This window comes from Sarcophilus harrisii, chromosome 6, assembly GCF_902635505.1.
Source record: "Sarcophilus harrisii chromosome 6, mSarHar1.11, whole genome shotgun sequence".
NCBI lineage: Eukaryota > Metazoa > Chordata > Mammalia > Dasyuromorphia > Dasyuridae > Sarcophilus > Sarcophilus harrisii.
The window spans coordinates 187,402,718-187,423,198 of record NC_045431.1 but is presented as its reverse complement, the minus strand read 5'-3'; the positions used below and the strand labels follow the sequence as shown (position 1 = coordinate 187,423,198).

The window sequence follows — 20,481 nt, the reverse complement described above, 5'->3', positions numbered from 1 at the left end:
CTTTGTGTGAATTGGCAAAATGCTCCTACTTGTAGTTTCTCTTCATATTTTTTATCATTTCTTGGTTCTATGTTCATTTTTTATCATTTTTTAATACTTATGAAAGAACTGGGTTTTTCTGCTTCTACTCATTTGGTCATCTTTAGCTAAATTTCAGCGCACACTTTCTCAGACAGCCAACATGTGATTGTTTTGCTCAAATGTACTGTTTTGTTATAATATGAGGAGGTATTGGGTACTTTTATTTAACTGGAGGAGAAATTGAAGGGACATGATATTTTTACAAATTGATAAAATATCAAAACACCAACCCCTGATCCCAACCAAAAAAAAAAAAAGATCAGAACTCATCTAAATCAGTGTCTCCCAGATACTGTTCACAGTATGGCACTAAGTAATGGCAGTTGGTTTTTTTAACCAGTCAGTGAAATTTTTACTACCATAGCTCCCACCTCCTAAAAATGGGAAATAGTCCTTCATCTCTTTTTTTTTTTTACCTGTTTTCTGCTCTTCCAAAATTCATTCTTCCTTCTCCCTGATTCCTTTATCTATCCCTGAACTGACTTTGAAAGGAGATGTATCCCTCTGGTAGGAATATATTTTGGAATAGAAATTAATGATCTAGTTAGACTTATATTCCAAGAATTAATTCATCCACAGTCTTTCATTCAGTATAAAACAGTTCCTTTTTATCTAAATCATAATCTGCTGATAGAGCTTATCTGGCTCTGAAATAACTAGATGAGATTATGTCATATAGAGGCATTGAAGGTGTTTCAGTCACCCTATTGGAACTCTCTTACCTAATATGCTTGTAGAAAGCTACTTTAGGAAATAGAGCTTCTCCTAATGAAATATTTACAGAAGGGCATGCTAATGACACTTTGAAATGATATAAGATAACTCAGTGATGATGAATCTTAATTTTTAATTAATATTCAGCTCCTAATATAGGCCTATCCATATTAGAGGGAAGAATCTTGAGAATGACATCAAGCTGGACCTCTAAGGTTTCTTCCACCTCAGAAGATCCTGTTTTTATATGAAGTAATTACTTCTGCCTCTTTGGGGACTAAGGAGAAGTCTAAAAAGTAGATTATTCCTCTTTTATATTCATCCACTTATACACAAAGTTGTTTTTAAATCTGTAATTATTTTTAAATGACTCACCACCATATTGTGTGAAGAATCTCCATTTGGGTTATTCATTTTCATTGTGACTGATTCTTCAAAATATTTCCTTATTAGATCTTCAAAGGAGGAAATAGTATCATTAGGATCAAGAAGCCATGCTGCAATTCTGGGATCTAACATCACAAAATCAGGAACTGAAGGTAAAGAAAAGGAAAAAGTAAATATATAATTTAAAAGAGGCACAAAAAGAATAAGGAAATGATCAGATTATCTTTAAAGTTTCTAAAAGGTTATTAAATTTTGTTAACCTCAAAGGAGAAATATCACATTACTGAAATTCTAGTCTCTTGTGAGAAACATAATTTTGTATATGTATGTATGCAAGTGCATATAGGTATATGTATACTTATATACACAAGCCTATGTTTATATATATGTATATCTATCTATATGTGTGTATGCATATAGTACATGTAATGAAACCTATACAAATATGTGGGTGTACACATATGTATATGTATTCCATCACCATGAAAGTGATTGATATTATTGACCTAATTTTATAGGTGTAAACTGACTCCATGACAACCTTTTCTCTTTTTTTGAGATATCTCCTTACTTTTTTGCTTACCAAGAAGTCATCTTCCTCTCTTCTCTATCAAAGGCCTTTTTTGGTGAGTGATCTCAAGTATATTCACAAGTCATAAAAAATTTTAAAATGTTAAAGAGATACCTTCATGTTAAAGGGGAATAAAATCTTAAGCTAAAATTAGATTAGCTGAATTATGGGGTAAAATAAAGAGGAAGGAATATTGAAATTGAAATAAAAAAAAACTAGGATTGAAGTCTGCTTCTTTAATATTTCAGCTATCTACCATTGACTAAATCATTTCACTTCTTCAAGATTCAGTATTAAAGTCTATAAAATGACATTAATAATAATATTTGAACTACTAATTCAAGGAGATGTTATATGAAGATCAAGTGAGATGTGAACATTTTGTTGAAGCACTATCTTTCAGAGGAAAAAGCTTGCCTTAAAGTTATAAAATCTGGATTCAAGTCATGGCTTTCACACTTATTCTGTATGAATATGTGGGAGAGTAGCTTGACCTTTCCAAATCTGAGTCCCCTCATTTCCAAATTTGGATAATATTAGTCATAGATCCTGTCCCATAGAGTTGAGAAAAGCAAGATAAAATAATGGAGTTATTTATTTATTTATTTATAAGCAGTTGCCTTATACATAGAAGTTGCTCAATAAATGCTTACTGAAGAGGGCAGTATATTGTAATGGAAGAATAGGCTTAAATGACAGGTTATAGAAGGCATTTTAGACAAGGACCTTCTGATAGTCCTAAAAGGCATACTGCTTAAACAATCATCTGTCTCCATGTTAAAAAACTGCAGCTACACAATCTGGTAAACAAGATTTAGCACACTGGAAATTCAAAAGCATTAAGTTGCTGACATGTCTCAGGGGAACAAATTTAGCCTCTGTGTTACCTGAACCCTAAGCTTTATATCACACTGATATTATCTTTGAATGACATCTTTAAGCCATATCAGTCCAAAAGTTTACTAGTGTCCTATGAAGGTGTGTATAGTACCTTAAAGATAATAAATAATGTCTTAAAGATGGATCCAGAAGAGAGTTCTCTAAGTTTCCTCTAGTTTTATTAGTGGCTTTAATTGCCCCTTTTTAGGACAGAATTTCTGAATAACTTGATTCACCAATATAATATTTACCAAGAAAGTTTAGAATTATATGTTGTATATTTAGAGCTCAGAAAAACTTCAGGAGGTCTCATATTGGTGTCAGTTCCAACAGTAATCACAAAGATTTAAGGCTGTTAGTAATGCTTCAGGAATGAGAAATGGGCAAGAATTACAGAGGTTACAAAGGTTGCCCCAAAACAAGATTATAATGGCTTTGCAAAATATAGAGTTTTACATAACTAATAAACAAAAGAACTATTTCCTACCGAATAAACTTCCATGGAAAAGCAGCAGAATGTGGCAGAAGGTAGAAGGAAACAATACTTGATTGAAGTCATTGAGTTTGAAGTAGGCTATGCCTGCATGACCATGAGTACAGCATTTCAATTCACCAAATTTTTATTAACTATGAGCTATATGCCAGACATTATGCTAATCATGAAAAATTAAGACAGAATAATTAAACAGGTCCTGTTTTCAAGGAGCTCACATTTTACACACTCATACATAGGAAAGTAAATACAAATTCTCTGTGTATATTATTTACACATATATACACACATATATATGTATATATATACAATATATAGTATGAGTTATACATATAAATCATACACACACACATACACTACAGAATAGAATGAGAAGGGTAAAGATGGTTAGGAATTTAGAGAGATCACAAAAGGATTTTGGTAGAATGTGGCAATTGAGCTCAGTCATCTCTGAAAGAATTTAGAAATTGTAAGAAATAGTAGTGAGAAGAAAATTCCTTCCAGGTATGTAAGAAAAGCTGGAATTCCAATAAAAGAACTGATGGTACAGATGGCATAGTTCCCATTCACTTACTTTAGCAAAACCCTGAAGTTTGTACCATATCAAGTAAGAATCAAGAAATCCAATGAAAGTGCCTTTTTTAATGCACAAAAATCCAGCAAGAGCTACAGGACAAATATGAAAGAGGAAGTCTTCAAAAAAAACAGGGACAGAACAGAGTAGACTCTCAAAGCAACCAAAGATAGGCCAGAGATGATGGAGTCGGCAAGACCAAGACTCTTGTGTCAGGAGGCAACAGAAGTAAAGGGCTCTTCTGAAAAAGCCCTGAGCTGATCACAAAGTGCCTGAGAAGGAACTTTGGAAGTCCCAGGGAATAATAGTAACCAGTATGATATGACAATCCTCAGATTAAGAGAGCCCAAGCAACTCAAGGGCCATACCTATCATTCTGCCCTGAAATGCCAGAGAGGGTTGTAAAGATTCAAAGCTCTGAATCACAAAGATACATAAGTTGGGAGACACTAACCCTGAGATCCAGGGCAAGGCTAGCAATGACAACCAACTCATCCAAAAGCACAGCAAAGCCTGATTGGTACCGGCACAAAACCCCAAATGAAAAGCAAAAATTGTAGAGATGTATAAGTCAAAGAAGAAACTGATCCATATTAAATATACATATGTACGTATATGACAATCTAGATCTTCATAACAACTGTAAGTAGAAATAAAAGGAAAAAACAGATTTTTCCTAAGGAGTACCTAAAATGAATTATCTAATATTTCATGAATACCTAGAAGAAATCAAAAGATTAAAAATGGAATAAAAGTTCTATAGTAAAGAATGGGGAAAAAATAGCTTAGAAGAAAAAGTGGTAAACTTACCTAATAAATGGACTTCTTGAAAACTAGAATAGACTAAACAGAAATCAATGACTCCTTAAGATATCAAGAAAAGTTAGAACAAGATCAAAAAATTATTTTAAAAAACAAGAAAAAAGTTAGTTGATATCAAAAACAACTGACCTAGAAAATAGGACAATGAGAAAAAAATTAAGAATCACTGGATGAGCTAAAATTCATGATGAAAAAAGTCTGGACACTGTATTTCAATAAATAATATAGGAAAACTGACTAGATCTACCATAATCAGAGTAGAAGTAAAAAAGAGAAATGTATATCCCCAAAGTATCAAAGAATCATTGAAGCTTAGGCAGAGGAGTAACAAACATGATCAGATTTAAGTGTTTTTAAAATATCACTTTGGCAGCTACATGAAGAACAAATTGAAAAAAGAAGAGATTAGAGACAAAAAATTATTAAGGGCCTAAACAAGGGTAATGGCCATGTGAATGGAGAAAAAACAATAAGCACAAAAGTTATTATGCTGTTAGAACCAATAAGATTTGGCGACTGATTAGATATAGGCCATGATGGAAAAGAAAAGTCAAAGTTGTAGATCTGGATGACTAAACAGTTGAGTCTTTGACAGAAATAGGGAGATTAGGAAGACAGTTTAAGAGTTAAGTTGATACCAGTTCCACTTGTGCAGTGATAAAGAGAGCCATCTACAGCCAGAGAGAGAACCATGGGAACAGAGTGTAGACCACAACATAGCATTCTCACTCTCTCTGTTTATTTGCTTGCATTTTGTTTTCTTTCTCAGTTTTTCTTTTTCTTCCTTCCTTCAAGAAAAATCTGATTTTTCTTGTGCAACAAGATAACTATATAAATATGTATACATATATTGGATCTAATATGTATTTCAACATATTTAACATGTATTGGACTACCTGCCAGGGAAAAGGCTGGGAGTGGGGGGTGGTAAAGAGGGGAAATTTTGGAACAAAAGGTTATGCAAGGGTCAATGTTGGAAAATTACCCATGCATATGCTTTGTAAATAAAAAGCTTTAATAATAATAAAAAAGAGTTAAGTTGATGAGTTCTACTTTGAGGTGCCTATGGGATGTTTAAGAAAAGATAACCAGCAAGGAGTTAGAAATGCACATCTGGAGCTCAGAAGAGATGAAGTTTGGTTACACAGTTTGGGGAGTTACTTATATAAAGATAACTGAATCCATTGTAATATTAATACCAGTAAAGAGTAGACAGAGACGATCAGAGAGCACAGGGCAGAACCTTAGAGTACAATAATATTTAGGTGATAAGACAATGATAATGATCCAAATAATGAGACTGGCTCTGCCACTTCCTAGATGCATTACTATAGGTAAGATGCTTTGTGTACCTGAGATTAGATGATTTCTAAGGAGCTCAGACATGAGTTATTAACTGACATCCCAAAGTAAATTTTCTTCTTTATATATGTAAAATCATAGGATTAGGGCAGAACCAAGATGTTGGACAGTAGATAGGTCTTTCTCTGAGCTCTTCCTGGTTTCCCTCAGATTGATACCAGATCAAGCTTCTGAACAAGTTTTGGAGTGACAAAATTTACAAAAATTTGTAATATAACAAATTTTCAGCAGAAGGTATTTTGGAAGAACTTCAGGAAAGGTCTGTCTCAATTTGGTGGGGCAAGGGGATGGTAAGGGGGGCGAGTTGCAGGCCAGCATAGGCAGTACAATTCAGGAAAACCCAGGCGAGGAGGCTTCAACATGCTGGAGGAATCTAGTGGGAGGCTCAAAGCCAAAATACAGCAGTATTTAATCCTCCGTTCCAGTTCAGAAGCCAGTGGATCAGCAGACTAGATGTAAGATCTCCAATGCAACTACAGAAAGCAAATAGTGAGCCCCTACCCCAGCATAACAAGCTGGACTTGGCCATGTCCACCAAGCACAGGAAGGAAAACTGCAGCACCAGCCCCAGGGCAGTGTGAAGCTGTTGTCACCTGTAGAGGAAGCATGGGACAGGTTCCCCTTTGCCTTAAGAGCAGATCTCAAACCTTTAAAAATGAGCAAAAAAGCAAAAAGAGCTTGTCTAAGAATAGTTTTGGTGAAATGGGAAAAGCAACCAATTTGTTTAAAAACAGAATTTGTTCATGTAAAAAAACCCAATGAACAAAATAACTCATTTAAAAATTCAGCTGGTGAAATGCAAAAGGAGATTTAAAAAAACTAACTAAAGACAATAATTCACTAAAAATTAGAATTAAACAAATGGAAGCAAATTTCTCAATAAGACATCAAGAATCAGTCAAACAAAATCCAAAAAAATGCAAAATAGAAGGAAATATAAAATACCTCATCAGAAAAACCTGTGCTGGAAAATAGATCCATGTAAAGGGCCGGAACTCTGGAGAAGTATACTTGAAACAAGGTATTAACTCAGGGGAATTGATGAAACAATGTTATCTAGTTCACATATATACTTAGTACTTAGTGTGGTGATGTAATGATTCTCTAATTCATACATAATCAGTATGCTGTAATGATGTAATTACAATAAGGTATATAAGGGCTAAGAAGGACTGGAAGATAGACATTCTATTTTTCATCATCTACCTGGTGGCTCTCCTGCCTCCTCACTAAAGATCAAGGCTGGTCTTGAGGTCTCCAGAAAGCTAGCCAGAACATTACAGATCCGGAAGAGATAATCTAAGAATTATTGGACTATCTGAAAACCACAATGAAAAAAGGTCTAGACATATCTTTCAAGAAATTGTCAAGGAAAACTTCCCTGATATTCTAGAACCAAAGGGTAAAATAGCCATTGAAAGAATTCACTGATCACCCCCTGAAAGAGACCCCAAAATGAAAACTCTAAGGAATATTGTAGCTAAATTCCAGAATTATCAGATCAAGGAAAAAATACTGCAAGCAACTAGAAAAAATTCAAATATCAAGGTATTATAATCAGAATTACCTAGGACCTAGCAGCTTTTACTTTAAAGGATTGCAGGACCTGGAATATGATATTCTGGAGGGCAAAGGAACTTGGACTGCAACCAAGAATCAACTATTCAACAAAATTAAGCATTATTTTTCAGGGAGGGAGGAATGAATATTCAATGAAATAAGGGATTTTCATTTGTTTTTGATGAAAAAACCAGAGTTGAGCAGAAAATTTGACCTTCAAAGACAGAACTCAAGAGAAGCATAAAAAAGTAAAAAAGGGAAAAAACTGGCTTTTAAAGGTTAAAATCTGTACATGCCTATACGGGAAGAGGACATATTAACTCTTGAGAACCATATCTTTGTTATGGATATAGTTAGAGAGTGTGAGTATAATTTGACTTTACTGAGATGATATAAAAAAGAAATTAATGAAGGAAAAGCAATTGTACTGGAAGAAGAAGAAAGGGGGGATAAAATGGGGTAAGTTACATTACATGAAGAGGCAAAAAAGACCCAGTTGAGAGAAAGAAGGAAAGAGGATGAATATTGTGCGAACCTTAATCTCATCAGATTTGGCTCAAAGAGAGAATATCAGACATATTTAATTTAATATAGAAACTTGTCTTATATAGGGAAGTAGGAAAAGGAAGCGGAAAGGAAAGGGGGAGGTAATAGAAGGGAGAACAGAAGCAGAAAGGTAAGAAAGGGGGGAGGGACTGCAAAAGGAGAGAGCAAATTGAAGAAGATGATGGTCAGAAACAAAACACTGGAGGAGAGAAAGGGGGAAAGGAAAGAGAAAAACATAACTTAGAGAAAATAAGATGATGGGAAATACAGAGTTAATAATTTTAATTATGAATGTGAATGGAATGAACTCTCCCATAAAAATGGAGGTTAGACTGGATTAAAAGCCAGAATCCTACAATATGTTATGTAAAATCACAGGATCATAAATGGAGCTGAAGGGGACTGCAGATCTTATTGAGTCCAACCAAGAAACTGAAGCCATGTAAAACAAATGACCTTTCCCAGGAAATGTCTTTGATAAGATTTGAATCCAGGCCTTATAACTCCAAGTGTACCCTCATTTAGGGTCTTTAAAAACAACTGTAAACATCCAAAACAATCCCAATAGACTTTGGACAGGAAATGCCATCTGCAACCAGAGAAAGCACTAAGGAGACAGAATGTAAGTCAACAGATGCTAAAGAAGAAATAAAAATGAAATAAAATAAAATAAAACAAATATATACAGCCATTCTCCACTAAATGGATTTCTGCATTTACCAGAACACTTCATTCCCTGACCATTCTGAGGAAAGTTAATCCAAGTATTAAGCACTTACCATGTTTCCAATAACCATAACGGCCATTTAGTTGGAGCACTGTTTTCACAAACTCTTTAGCATTAAAACAAACAACAGGATATTTACATTTTAGTATTTCAAACAGCACAGTTCTGTAAGACAAAAATGGTGTCATTAATTTAAATACTTATTCACTTAAAAAATGTTTAAATTTTATCACAAAACCTTGTTGTTTATTGTTGTTCAGTTGGGTTCAAGTCTTCATGATGCCCTTTGGAGGTTTTCTTGGCAAAAATACTGGAGGGGGTTACCATTCCCTTTTCCAGTTCATTTTACAGATGAGGAAATTGAGACAAACAGGGTTAAGTGGCTTGCCCAGGGTGACACAACTAGTAAGTGTCTGAACTAGATTTGAACTCAAGTCTTTCTGACTTCAGGCTCAGTGCTGGATAGTGGCTGTAATTTGTAATATGGGCCTCCTGGATGTCCCTAGAGTATCACTGCTCTAGGAAAAAATAAATCCAGGAACTATTAATTCAAGCTTAATTAGAATTATCATTTGATTTAGCCTATGTTTACCTCATTTTCTTCATCTGTAAAATGGAGATAACAATAGCACAACAATAGTTGTTGGGAAGATCCAATAACATAACTGTAACAGTAGCTGGTACTAAGTTACTATTTTTATTATTATTTATTATTATTATTTTAATTCTGTAAGAGACCTTAAGGATTATCTAGTCTTACTCCCATCTCTTAACAATGAAGAAACTTAAAAAAAAATAGAGAGAAAAAAAACAATGAAGAAACTAAGCCCCAGTAAATTAATCAATAAGCATTTATTAAGCATTTTATTATGTACCAAGCACAATACTATTTGGGAGGATACAAAGATGAAAAATGAAAAAGGCATTTAAATATTTATTGAGTGATTGAGTGCATTCCAGAAACAAAATACAGAATTCCATGTATGCAGAACAAAGAAAAGATCAGTTTGGCAAAACCTCAAGTATAAGAAGAAAAATAATATATAATGAGACTGGAAAGACAAAATTAAATTCCAGGTGGTAAAAAAACAAAGAAAGGGTTTTTTTTTTAAATCTTAGAGACAACAGTAAACAACTGAAATTTACAGAGAAAAAATGTGACCCAGCTGTGATAGAATCTGGCCTAAAAATCCCTGACTTTTTTTAATTATTAAAAATAAAATTTAGTTAGCATTTCTTTCATGAAATTCTGCTAATCAATGGTTAAGTAAGTCATTGCTAGAAGCTGTTTTAAAATATTTATCCCCAGAATTAGATTTTTAATGTACAAAAAGATGTAACAAAGTTGACTCTGGCCCCACTCTCTCAAAGTCAGATCTATTATATTTCTTCTCATAAGGGTCCCTAGGTAAAGGAGGTTGAGATATCTTTTTTCTCTGCCATTGGCTTACATCCTACTTTGTGTGTTCCCCTATGTATTAGAGGTTAGTATAATTGGCACCTTCAGTTCCACTTAACCTCACTTAACATGATATAGCTTTTACACAGAAAGATATACTTTAATGTGGCAGGAATATACAAATATTTCTCCCAAACATCTCTGGGATATATTTTCCTTTAGTCTGTAGGGGAGTAGCTTTGAACTTTAGTTCACTTTTCACATAAGACTGATCCTACCAAGTTAATGCCTACAAGTGGCACAATCATCAGATGAATTTTTCCAATACGCTGAAGTTCTAAAGATTGTTCCTAGATTACTATATCTTCCTCAAGATATTGATATTGTTAGCTCCAAAATCTGGAATCCCAAAACACTCACACTCCTTGCCACTGAAGGATGAAGAATATACTCATTCACTTCACCAGATTTATGAGTGAAGGCATTACTGAGATTCCCCCGGAACTGAATGAAGGAAAAACAATAACGGCCAAAGTTAACTCAGACCCTTTTAAAGAAATTCTCTTTTTCTTTACATAACTACATATTGTTACATAGCTACATAACTAAAGGAAAAAACTTTCTCTTAACTATTTGGTAGAACCAGAACCAGACACAAAAAGGCCACATATGAACTATTCTCACATTACATCCCAATTCTTCTGGAAGCAGCTCCATAACATCCTCCTCATGAAGATGCCATTGTAGCATATCTGTACAAGTGACAGCCCCAAATTACAAGAAAATAATTCATTCTTCTATTAATAATTCATGTCTATTATTTTACAGTTCTCCATGACTACATTCTTTGTTATTCAATTGTTCAGTTGTGTCTGACTCTTCTTGATCCTGTGGACCATACTGTCAATGTGGTTTTCCTGGCAAAGATACTGGAGTGATCTGTCATTTCTTTCTCCAGCAGATTAAGGCAAAAAGAGGCTGTGACTTCCCCAAGGATACACACTTGTAAGTGTCTAAGGACAAATTTGAATTCAGGTCTTTCTTATTCCAGGTCTAACTTGTCTATCCACAGAGCCATCTAGTTTTCATTCCTTAGAAACTGAAAAAATAATATTCAAATTACACCATCAACAGCACTAAGATAATTGTCTCTCCAGATTTTTTAAAGTAAAAAAAAAGCCTTCAAAAATTATGGACAACAGTAGAAATAATTTATTTTAAAGGTCATTGGAAAAAAGGGACTTTCAAAAAGAAGCATGGGGAAGATCCATATGAACTGATGCAAAATGAAATAAAAAGCCAAGAAAACAGTACATACAATAGCTTTGTGGTTGTTGTTCTGAGTCATTTTCAGTAGTGTCAATTCTTTGTGACCCTATTTGAGGTCTCATTGGCAAAGATACTGAAGTGATTTGTCATTTCCTTGTCCAGCTCATTTTAGAGGTGAGGAAACTGAGGTAATCATGATTAGTGACTTACCCAGAGTCACACAGCTAGTAGGTATCTAAGGCCAGAGCTACCTGATTGCCTTATACATAATAACTACAACCATGTCAATGAAATGAATCACACATATGCCAAATCAAAACTTAATGTAGCACAATTAGAAAGATCAAGCATGACTCAAATGAAGAAACATGAAGATACTACCAACATATTCCATCATAGGAGTTCTATAGTGTTGCATATGGCATATATTTTTAGACTTTTTCAAAACATTAATCAGTTGTGCTGATTTTTTTCTCCATTTTCTTGGTTTTTGTTTTTAAAAAAGACTATTTGTTATATGGAATGGTTCTCTGGGAGGAGGATGGGAGAAAATTGTTATGATATAAAAAATATTAAAAAGTCAATAAAAACATTAAAATATTTTAAGAGAATTGTAAAAAACAAAAACAAACAAACAAACAAAAAAAGCTTAAGGAAAACAGTAAAAGAGGCAGTTTTAAGTTCAAATCATAAAAAAGTTTCCTGACCAGGCCATTCAAAAGTAATTAAAAATACTTTGTATTTCAAAAAGAAGGAAAAATGCTAATTATTATCTGAGTCTTCAGGGAGCCATATTTTTTGGTGAAGTTCTGGCCTCAATGTTGATAGCTACTGATTGATTATTGGTAGTTGCTGAAGGTTAGGGTGGCTGTTTTAGTTTCTTGAAGTAAAAGAACAATGAAGTTGGCCACATTGATTGACTTTCTTTCACTTGAACATTTATAATACAGGGTTATTTGGTCTAATTTCAATATTGCTTCATCTCATGCAAAAGGGAAGTTCAAGGAAAGAGAGAGAGATGGAGCAATGAGCAGTTGGTGGAGCGGTCAAAAAACACACAGAGTTGATTAAGTTTGCCATTTTACATAGATGCAGTTGATGACACCTAAAATACAAAATATCAAAAACATCAAAGATCACTGACCACAGATCATCAAAACAGATACAATAATAAGGAAAATTTTAAATACTGTTAAATTTTTTAAAATGTGTTTATGCTGTTGGAAAATGATACTAATAGATTTGTTTGAGAGAGAGTTAGAACAAACCTTCAATGCGTAAAAAGTATGCTATCTATAGAGTATAATAAAATGAATAAATGAAGTATGCCTACATATACAAATTTTAAAGACTTATACATGTTTTTCATTTTGGTTAATGAAAAGTTCCAGAAAAAATAAAAAGATTTAAATTGCAGTGAAACCCACTTAAATAAAAATTGGATCAATATCAATATTTTAAAATCAGGCTTTAAACAAAGAACAAAAGGACAAACAACAAAAACAAAATCGGACTTTAAAGAAAGAACAATGAAAGACAAACAATATATTTGTGTATGTATCTTTATACGTATTGAGATTTAACTTAAAACTGAAAATTATACTGGGAAATGAGAATTATAATTTCTAGATATATACTATGAAATGACATGCATGTGTAACCTTTGTAGAACAGTTCTATAGAGGAACCACAAGCCATGTATATCTAGATATACTCTACATGATATTGCTGCAATCAGTATCATTTCACATTTAAATGATTAATACATCATAATCAAACTATAAAAAAATTATTTTGTGGTTTAAAAAAACACACTAAATCAAATACTCATTAATAATACTGTTTCCATGAACTGATTACCCCTAAAAAGTTATTTTTCCTAAACTAATTATAGTCCAGAACTTATCAACAACTTTAAGATACATTAGAAACCTAATCACCTGAGGGATTATCTATCTTATCTATCTTATCTGTCTATCTATCTATCTATATATATATATATATATATATATATATATATATATAAGGGAACTTATAGATTAGTTAGAAAGATTATTGAAAATCATTCTACCCAATGTGAATCAGTACTCAATCTAGATCAGTGATGTTAAACTAAGATGGAACTAGGGCATAGTGAAGCCTCCAGAGAAGTGTCTGAGGCCCATATATTGATTTTTTAAAAATATATATTATTATTTGTTTTATTGTATTTTTTATTTTATTAATTATTTTCCAATTACATTGCAAACCACCCAAAGATAATCTATTATAAGTTAATAGTTTAAATAATACCAGAACCAGAATAGAGACAGTATATGAGACTGATAAAGATTTGATTATTTTTCATTTTCTTACCTGGCAAATTGATTATTTATCTCTTGATCTTGTTTCCAAAGAGTATCATGTTGTATTTTTATGTATATATACCTATCCTCTTTGGTAAATTCAGCCATCATAGGTGGGTCTGTGTTTAATGCATTAAAGGAATGACTGCTGTTGTCCAGTGGGCTCTTTATTAAAATAATGATTCCTTTTACCAATGAATTTAGATCCTGTGTAAATGCAATCAAGCCAACAACTTAGAAGGTTAAAACAATGTATTTCAAGGAAGAAAAATTTTTTGTTTTCATCATAATAAGTGGAAAGCACCCTGGCCTTAAAGTCATTTGGATTAATGGTCTTCCAATATTTGTTCCTGGGTGACTATAAGTAAATCACTAATTTTCTTTGTACTTCAGTTTCCTCATTTCCTCATGTATTATCTACATAGCATCATGAGACTTATGGTGGGACACCTTAGAGAAGTGAAGATGATCTGTTCCACCCCCCTCATTCACAGATGAAAAAAAGCAAGCATAGAGAGAGGAAGTCGCCTGCCCAAGATCTCAAAGATAGTCTGGATCCACTCCCAGACCCTCTGATTCCAGACACACAGCTGAAGAAAGTATTTTATAAAACTTAAGACACTTCTGAAATGTGATTTGTCATCATTTTCATCATATTATTATTATTCCTAATTTACTACTTGAAGGATGTGTGATGTGCTGAATGTTAAGTTCCTCCATTTTAAAAGGTCACAAGCTCCATAAAATCAGACTACAGTAAGGTCTGTTCACTGAAATGATCTTGGTCAAAATATATAATGTTTTCTAAAATCAACAACTATAAGATATACTTATATGGAATAGATTTTAATATAGTCAAGTTTTTAAAAATTGCTTTGGAAAGGGAAAGTATGCTTCAGAGGCAAAGTATAATCTAAATTCAAGTGCCAATTCCCTACTTTGAAAAATACATGTTTTTGTAAATAACCATGTCTTTCAATAACTTCAATAAATAGCTCTTTTCCATAAAACTGACATTAAAATATATGAAATCTTCTGAAATTTAAATTGCAAAGTATGAACTACATAAAAAAATTTTTTTAAAATGATATTTTACAAATCACATATTCAGTGCCTTTCCCCCTTTGTCATTCGAAGATTTCTAACCATACAGTGTATCAAGAGTTACTCATACTGTGGACCATACATATCCCACAATAAAAAGCTTAAAATTCTATTAAAATGTTTTTCTGTTTTTTAAAAGTGTGTCCTACTTTTCAACTGGCAGAAAGTATCATTTTTTACTGACCTTATCATGTTTTAGCTGGGATGATCCATCCTGATAGATCATTGTGACCACTAGAACAGCTGCTTGTTTTAGCATTTCCACCAACTGGCTTTTTTCTACAGCTCCCATGGATCTGACATCACAGACTGGATTTTCAAGAGCTTTTGTCTCTCCTGAATTCTGATATTTGATTTCAATTCCATTTCCAAACTCTTCCATTGTAAAATGATTCTTTGTTTGTTTTGACAAATGATTGGCTGTAGTAAACTTTCTTTTAAGATTCCTAGCATCCTTCTTTTCAATATTGTTGTCTTCCTTTAAAAAATATTCCTTCTTAATTTCTTTTTTCTGGAAATGTGAGGGCTTCAAATTTAAAGAAGGAATTGCACAACTGGTAAGGGGCACGGATGCTAATGAATTGTGGTCTTCGATATTAGGCATTTGGTTACATTGCTTAATACCAGTTGACTGAAGAGAGATGATGTTGGAAAATTCTGGTGACTGATCTGTTACAGTTACATAATGTGGACTCTATTGAAAAAAAAATTGTAATGTTTCATTAGAAAATGATCCATGTATTTAAGTCACAAATATAAACCAAATATATTTCCTATAGAGTTTTTCTAACAGTAATATGGGGATAATTGTACTTATACTACATATCTCATCAGAATTGTGGTAAAGAAATCTCTCTGTAAACCTTAAAGAATATAAAAATATAATATTTTATTATAGCTTCTTTTATGCCACATGTACTTTATGTTAAAAATTGGCATAAAAATTAAATATTTTATAAACATGCTAGTTTACACTCCTCAAGTAAAATTCTTCCTTTGACACTTCATTATCATATAGAAGTGTCTCACCATGGGCTTTCAAAGTTTATATAAATATAGCAGAAGTTCTGGAAGCTACTGCCAAATTAGAAAACAATTCATACTATGGCAATCATAAATCTTTTAAAATGCTGAATTTAATCAACACTACTACTTTTATACCAGTCATATTTCATTTTTATAATTTAAAATTTTATTTTGATGTAGTGGCTTTTATGAATTGGGCCAAATATAGGATAAACCTATAAAACATAATCTTTTTGAAGGGAAAAAAACCTTTTAAATCTTTATAGCAAGTTTCTCTGAAAATTTCCAACATTTCCAAAATATTTAAATAACTGATTCACATCTTAGAAGAAGAGCCATTCTCCAATTGATAAACGGTCAAAGGATATGAACAGGCAACTTTTAAAGGAAAAACTTCAAGTTTTTTATATAGTTGTTAATATATAGAAAAAATGCAATAAATCACAAATAATTAGCAAATTAAAGTAGCTCTGAGTTTCTACCTTATACCTATCAAACTGGTAAAGATGATAAAAAAAAAGACAACAAAAAAGGAAAACAAATACTGGAGTAGCTGCAGAAAAGTAGACACAGTTAATATACTGTTGATGAAGTTATGTATGAACTTGATATAGTCATTCTAGAAAGCAATTTGGAACCATACCTAAAAAGTCACTAAATGGTGCATACCTTCAATTCAACATCTCTATTATTCCTAAATTCCAAAGAGATCTGAGAAAGAGAAAAGAGGCCCATAATACAAAGTGTTTTCTAGCATGAGTTTTTTGGAATGGTAAAGAACTGGAAACTAAGGAAGTAGCCATTAATTGGAGAATAGCTAAACAAATCATGATATATAAACATAACAGAATACTATTGTGCCATAAGAAATCAAATGAATTTGGAGAAATCTGAAAAATAAATGATGCAGAACGAAATGAACAGAAGAAGCAAGCAATTGATATGGTAACAAAAACACTGTAAAGACAAATTCTGACAGACTAAGAACTCTTGGGACCAGTCATGATTTCAGAGTACTGGTGATTTATGATGTCTCTAACCTAACAAAAAGGTGACAGATGCAGAATGAGGTGCCCAATTTTGCTCCTGGACAATGTAGGAATCTATTTTGTTTGAATATGCATGTTTATTTCAGGGGTTTTTTTTCCCTTTTCATCTTTTCAACCTGGTGGGAAGTAAAACAAATGCCTGTTTACAGATCAATATGGAATTTCAAGTCAATTCAAAATTTTTAAATTAAAAAACAATAAATTATACTATCAAAAATATTAAGTGCTCATAGAACAATAGTTTGATATAATATCAAAGGCATAGATTTGAAATCAGATTCATCTGGGTGAATGACCCTAGACAAATCAATTTCACTCTGAGACAATATCCCCAGATCTCTATGATTCTGCAATCTGCAGTTCATGATATGCTGAATACCACATTCAATGACTAACAGGTACTGATAGTTTCCTCTGGGACTTTATAATCCAAACCAGAAAATATTGATATACACAAAAGTTACAAAAGGTTAACAACAAAAAGTATACAGGGACATGAAAAAGCCAAATAATCTCTAGAGAAAACAGATTTTTAAAAAGCAAAGACAATGTTTATAATATGTAAATCATTTAAATGGTTTTTATAAAAGAGAACAAAGAATAAAGTGTGTGAAATGTATTTTGAGGGCAGAATTGGTCTATTGATTTTTTTAAATAAGATTTTGAGTTCCAAATTTTTCTTCCTCACTTTCTTCCCTCCTCCTTACAATAGAAAGTAATCTGACATAGGTTATAGAAGCACAATAATTTAAAACATATTTTTGTATTAACCATGTTGTGAAAGAAAAATCAGAACAAAAGGGAAAAACCGCAAGAAAGAAAAAACAAAAAAAAAATAAAAATAAAATAATATGCTCTAATCTGCATTGTCTCCATAGTTTTTTCTCTGGATGCATATGGCATTTTCCATCACAAGTCCATTGGAATTATCTTAGATCACTGTATTGCTGAGAAGAGCTAAGTTTATCACAGCTAATCATCACACAATGTTGCTGTTACTATGTACAATGTTCTGCTGAGTCTGCTCACTTCACTTATCATTAGTTCATTTAAGTCTTTTCAGATTTTTCTGAAATCTTCCTGCTCATCATTTTTTATAAAAACAATAGTATTCCATTACATTCACATACCATAACTTATTCAGCTATTCCCCAATTGATGGGCATCCCCTTCCAATTTCTTGCCATCACTAATAGAGTTGCTATAAACATTTTTGCACATGTGGATCCTTTTTCCTTTTTAACGATCTCTTTATGTAGCCCAATACTGACAGTAGGGATCAAGTTGTTACCATAGCTTAGACAGCCCACATTGGGTAAACCAAAATGCAGTCTTATTAATCCTGTGTATTGATAAGTTTTCTACCTATTGTGGGGATGGCCTTGATGATGTGAACGCATTGCTTTTCACCCAGGATTTGCTGTGGAAAATGAGTTCCTATTTCCTGCCTCTGTCTCACCCCCCCTCAAAACAAATAAGACTATTTCCACTTTCACTTAGGGCTTCAAAAAAGAGAGACCACCATTTCAATTTGAAATATCCTTCATATCCTATAATTTATAACTGGTTTACTTAGCTAGTGAAGATGAAACCTAGGTTTCTATTTTTGTCTCCCCAAATATATCATTCTAGTGATTTCAAAGGGCTTTCAACATTATTCCATATCCCTTTTCTATGTTCTATTCATTAAATGGAGAAGCAGAGACCAAAAATGAGTTAATTAAAATCTATGATAATCACTGGAAAATCAGTTATAAAATAGATATTCTTTCTTAACTGTGTGACCCTGGGCAAGTCACTTAACACTCAGGTAAAAAAAGAAAGATAGAAAAAAAGAAAGGTGTTCTACTTCTAGCTAATTAAGAGCATCATATAGTATACTGGGCCTCACATTGGGAACAGGGAAGATCTGAATTCAAATTTGACTTCAGTTGTGTGAACCTGCTGGGTAAATCACTAAACTGCTATCTGCCTCACTGTAAAATGAGATATTAGTACTAATATCTATTCCTCAAGGCAACTGCAGGATCAAATGAGATAAAGCTTGTAAAGCACTTAGCATAGTGCCCAGTACATAATAGTTGCTTAATAAATATTTCCTTCACTTGGCTCTTTTCAACAATGAGATCATTCAAGCCAATTCCAATAGACTTGTGATGGAGAGAGCCATCTGCATCCAGAAAGAGGACTGTGGGAATTGAATGTAGATCACAATATGGTATTTTCACTTTTTGTTGTTGTTTGCTTGCCTGGTTTTTTCTTTCTCATTTCCCCCCCTTTTGATCCAATTTTTGTTATGCAGCATGATAAATGTAGAAATGTTTTGAAGAATTGAACAGTTTTAACCTATATTTGATTACTTTCTGTCTAAGAGAGGGTGGGAGAAAAATCTGAAACACAAGGTTTTGCAAAGGTGAATGTTGAAAACTATATTTGCATGTAATTTGAAAAATAAAAAGCTAATATTACTTTAAAAATTTTTAATTTCCTATCTTCTTTTTTCCTTTTCTTTCTTCCTTGCTTTCTCCCTTCCTCCCTTCCTTCTCCTATAAATGGATAGTAAAACAGTAACCATTTCAATTTACAAATGCTGATGTACAAATTATTTTAAGCTTTCACTTATTTACAATCTTGTATATATATACTTTATGCATATGTACCTATGTATTCTGTATATGCAGAGGTCCAATATAGTTTAAGATATATGTGTATGTATTTGAATATTGGAAAAAAAATTAAATAACAACAGATCCCAGTTTAAGTCTCATTTAGCCATAGTTTGGATTCTGATGGCTCAGAGTGAGTATACATAGCAATTGTTTCTGTTTTGACCAGAAACCTTGAGGGGCTTCACCCCCCAGATGTAGTTTATTTTATTTTTTCACTGAATAAAAGAAGCCATTCTTTGCCTCATTTTTACTTAGACTTAATCACCAAATGGGTGTGGCTTCAGACAAAATGAGATCTGGAAAAGACCTTAGCTAAAAAAGGCCAGGGTCTCCCATTTCATTGAGGACTACCTCCAGTCATCTTGATCTCCATCTGGCCACTGGACCCAAATGGCTCTGGAGGGGAGAGTAAGACAGGTAACCTTGCACAGCCTCCCAAAGCTAAATCCAATTCACTTGCAAGTCATAGCATCGTCTCTCTGACATCATGGTCCTTTTTCAGAACGAAGGACAAATCACAACAGCTCAAGACTATATTAGTTTTCTTGATCGCTAAATCACAATGCTGACTCATGTCCACTAAAACCCCCAACATCTTTTTTAGATGAACTGCTGTCTAGCCATGATTTCAGAGTTGTTAAGGTGACTTTTTAAAATCCAAGTTTAGGCCTAGATGTTTATCTCATCCCATTTATTTATTTCATTTAATTAGGCCCAATGGTATATACTGTCAACATCTTTTTGAATATTGTAAAACCAATATGTTGTCTAACTCAACTAGCTTTTGTGTTACCTGCCAATGTGAAAATACTAAGACATTGCTAAAAATGTTAAATGAGAGGTCTTCACAGATCTTTGGTTTTCTCTCCTTGTGAATTCCCTTTCCAGCTATTAATAACTACTT

General features: G+C 32.9%; 1 protein-coding gene across 1 annotated transcript in view; it reads right to left on the bottom strand.

Annotated features, from left to right (window-relative positions):
- POLN (DNA polymerase nu) overlaps nt 1–20,481 on the bottom strand; it is a 303,684-nt gene that overhangs the window by 266,845 nt on the left and 16,358 nt on the right. The window contains exons 3-6 of the mRNA XM_031942946.1: nt 15,018–15,527; nt 13,740–13,936; nt 8,769–8,881; nt 1,171–1,328 (exon numbers count right to left, since the gene is read on the bottom strand). Of these exons, the coding sequence (XP_031798806.1) occupies nt 1,171–1,328; nt 8,769–8,881; nt 13,740–13,936; nt 15,018–15,527 (978 nt within the window). The remainder of the gene's footprint in view (nt 1–1,170; nt 1,329–8,768; nt 8,882–13,739; nt 13,937–15,017; nt 15,528–20,481) is intronic.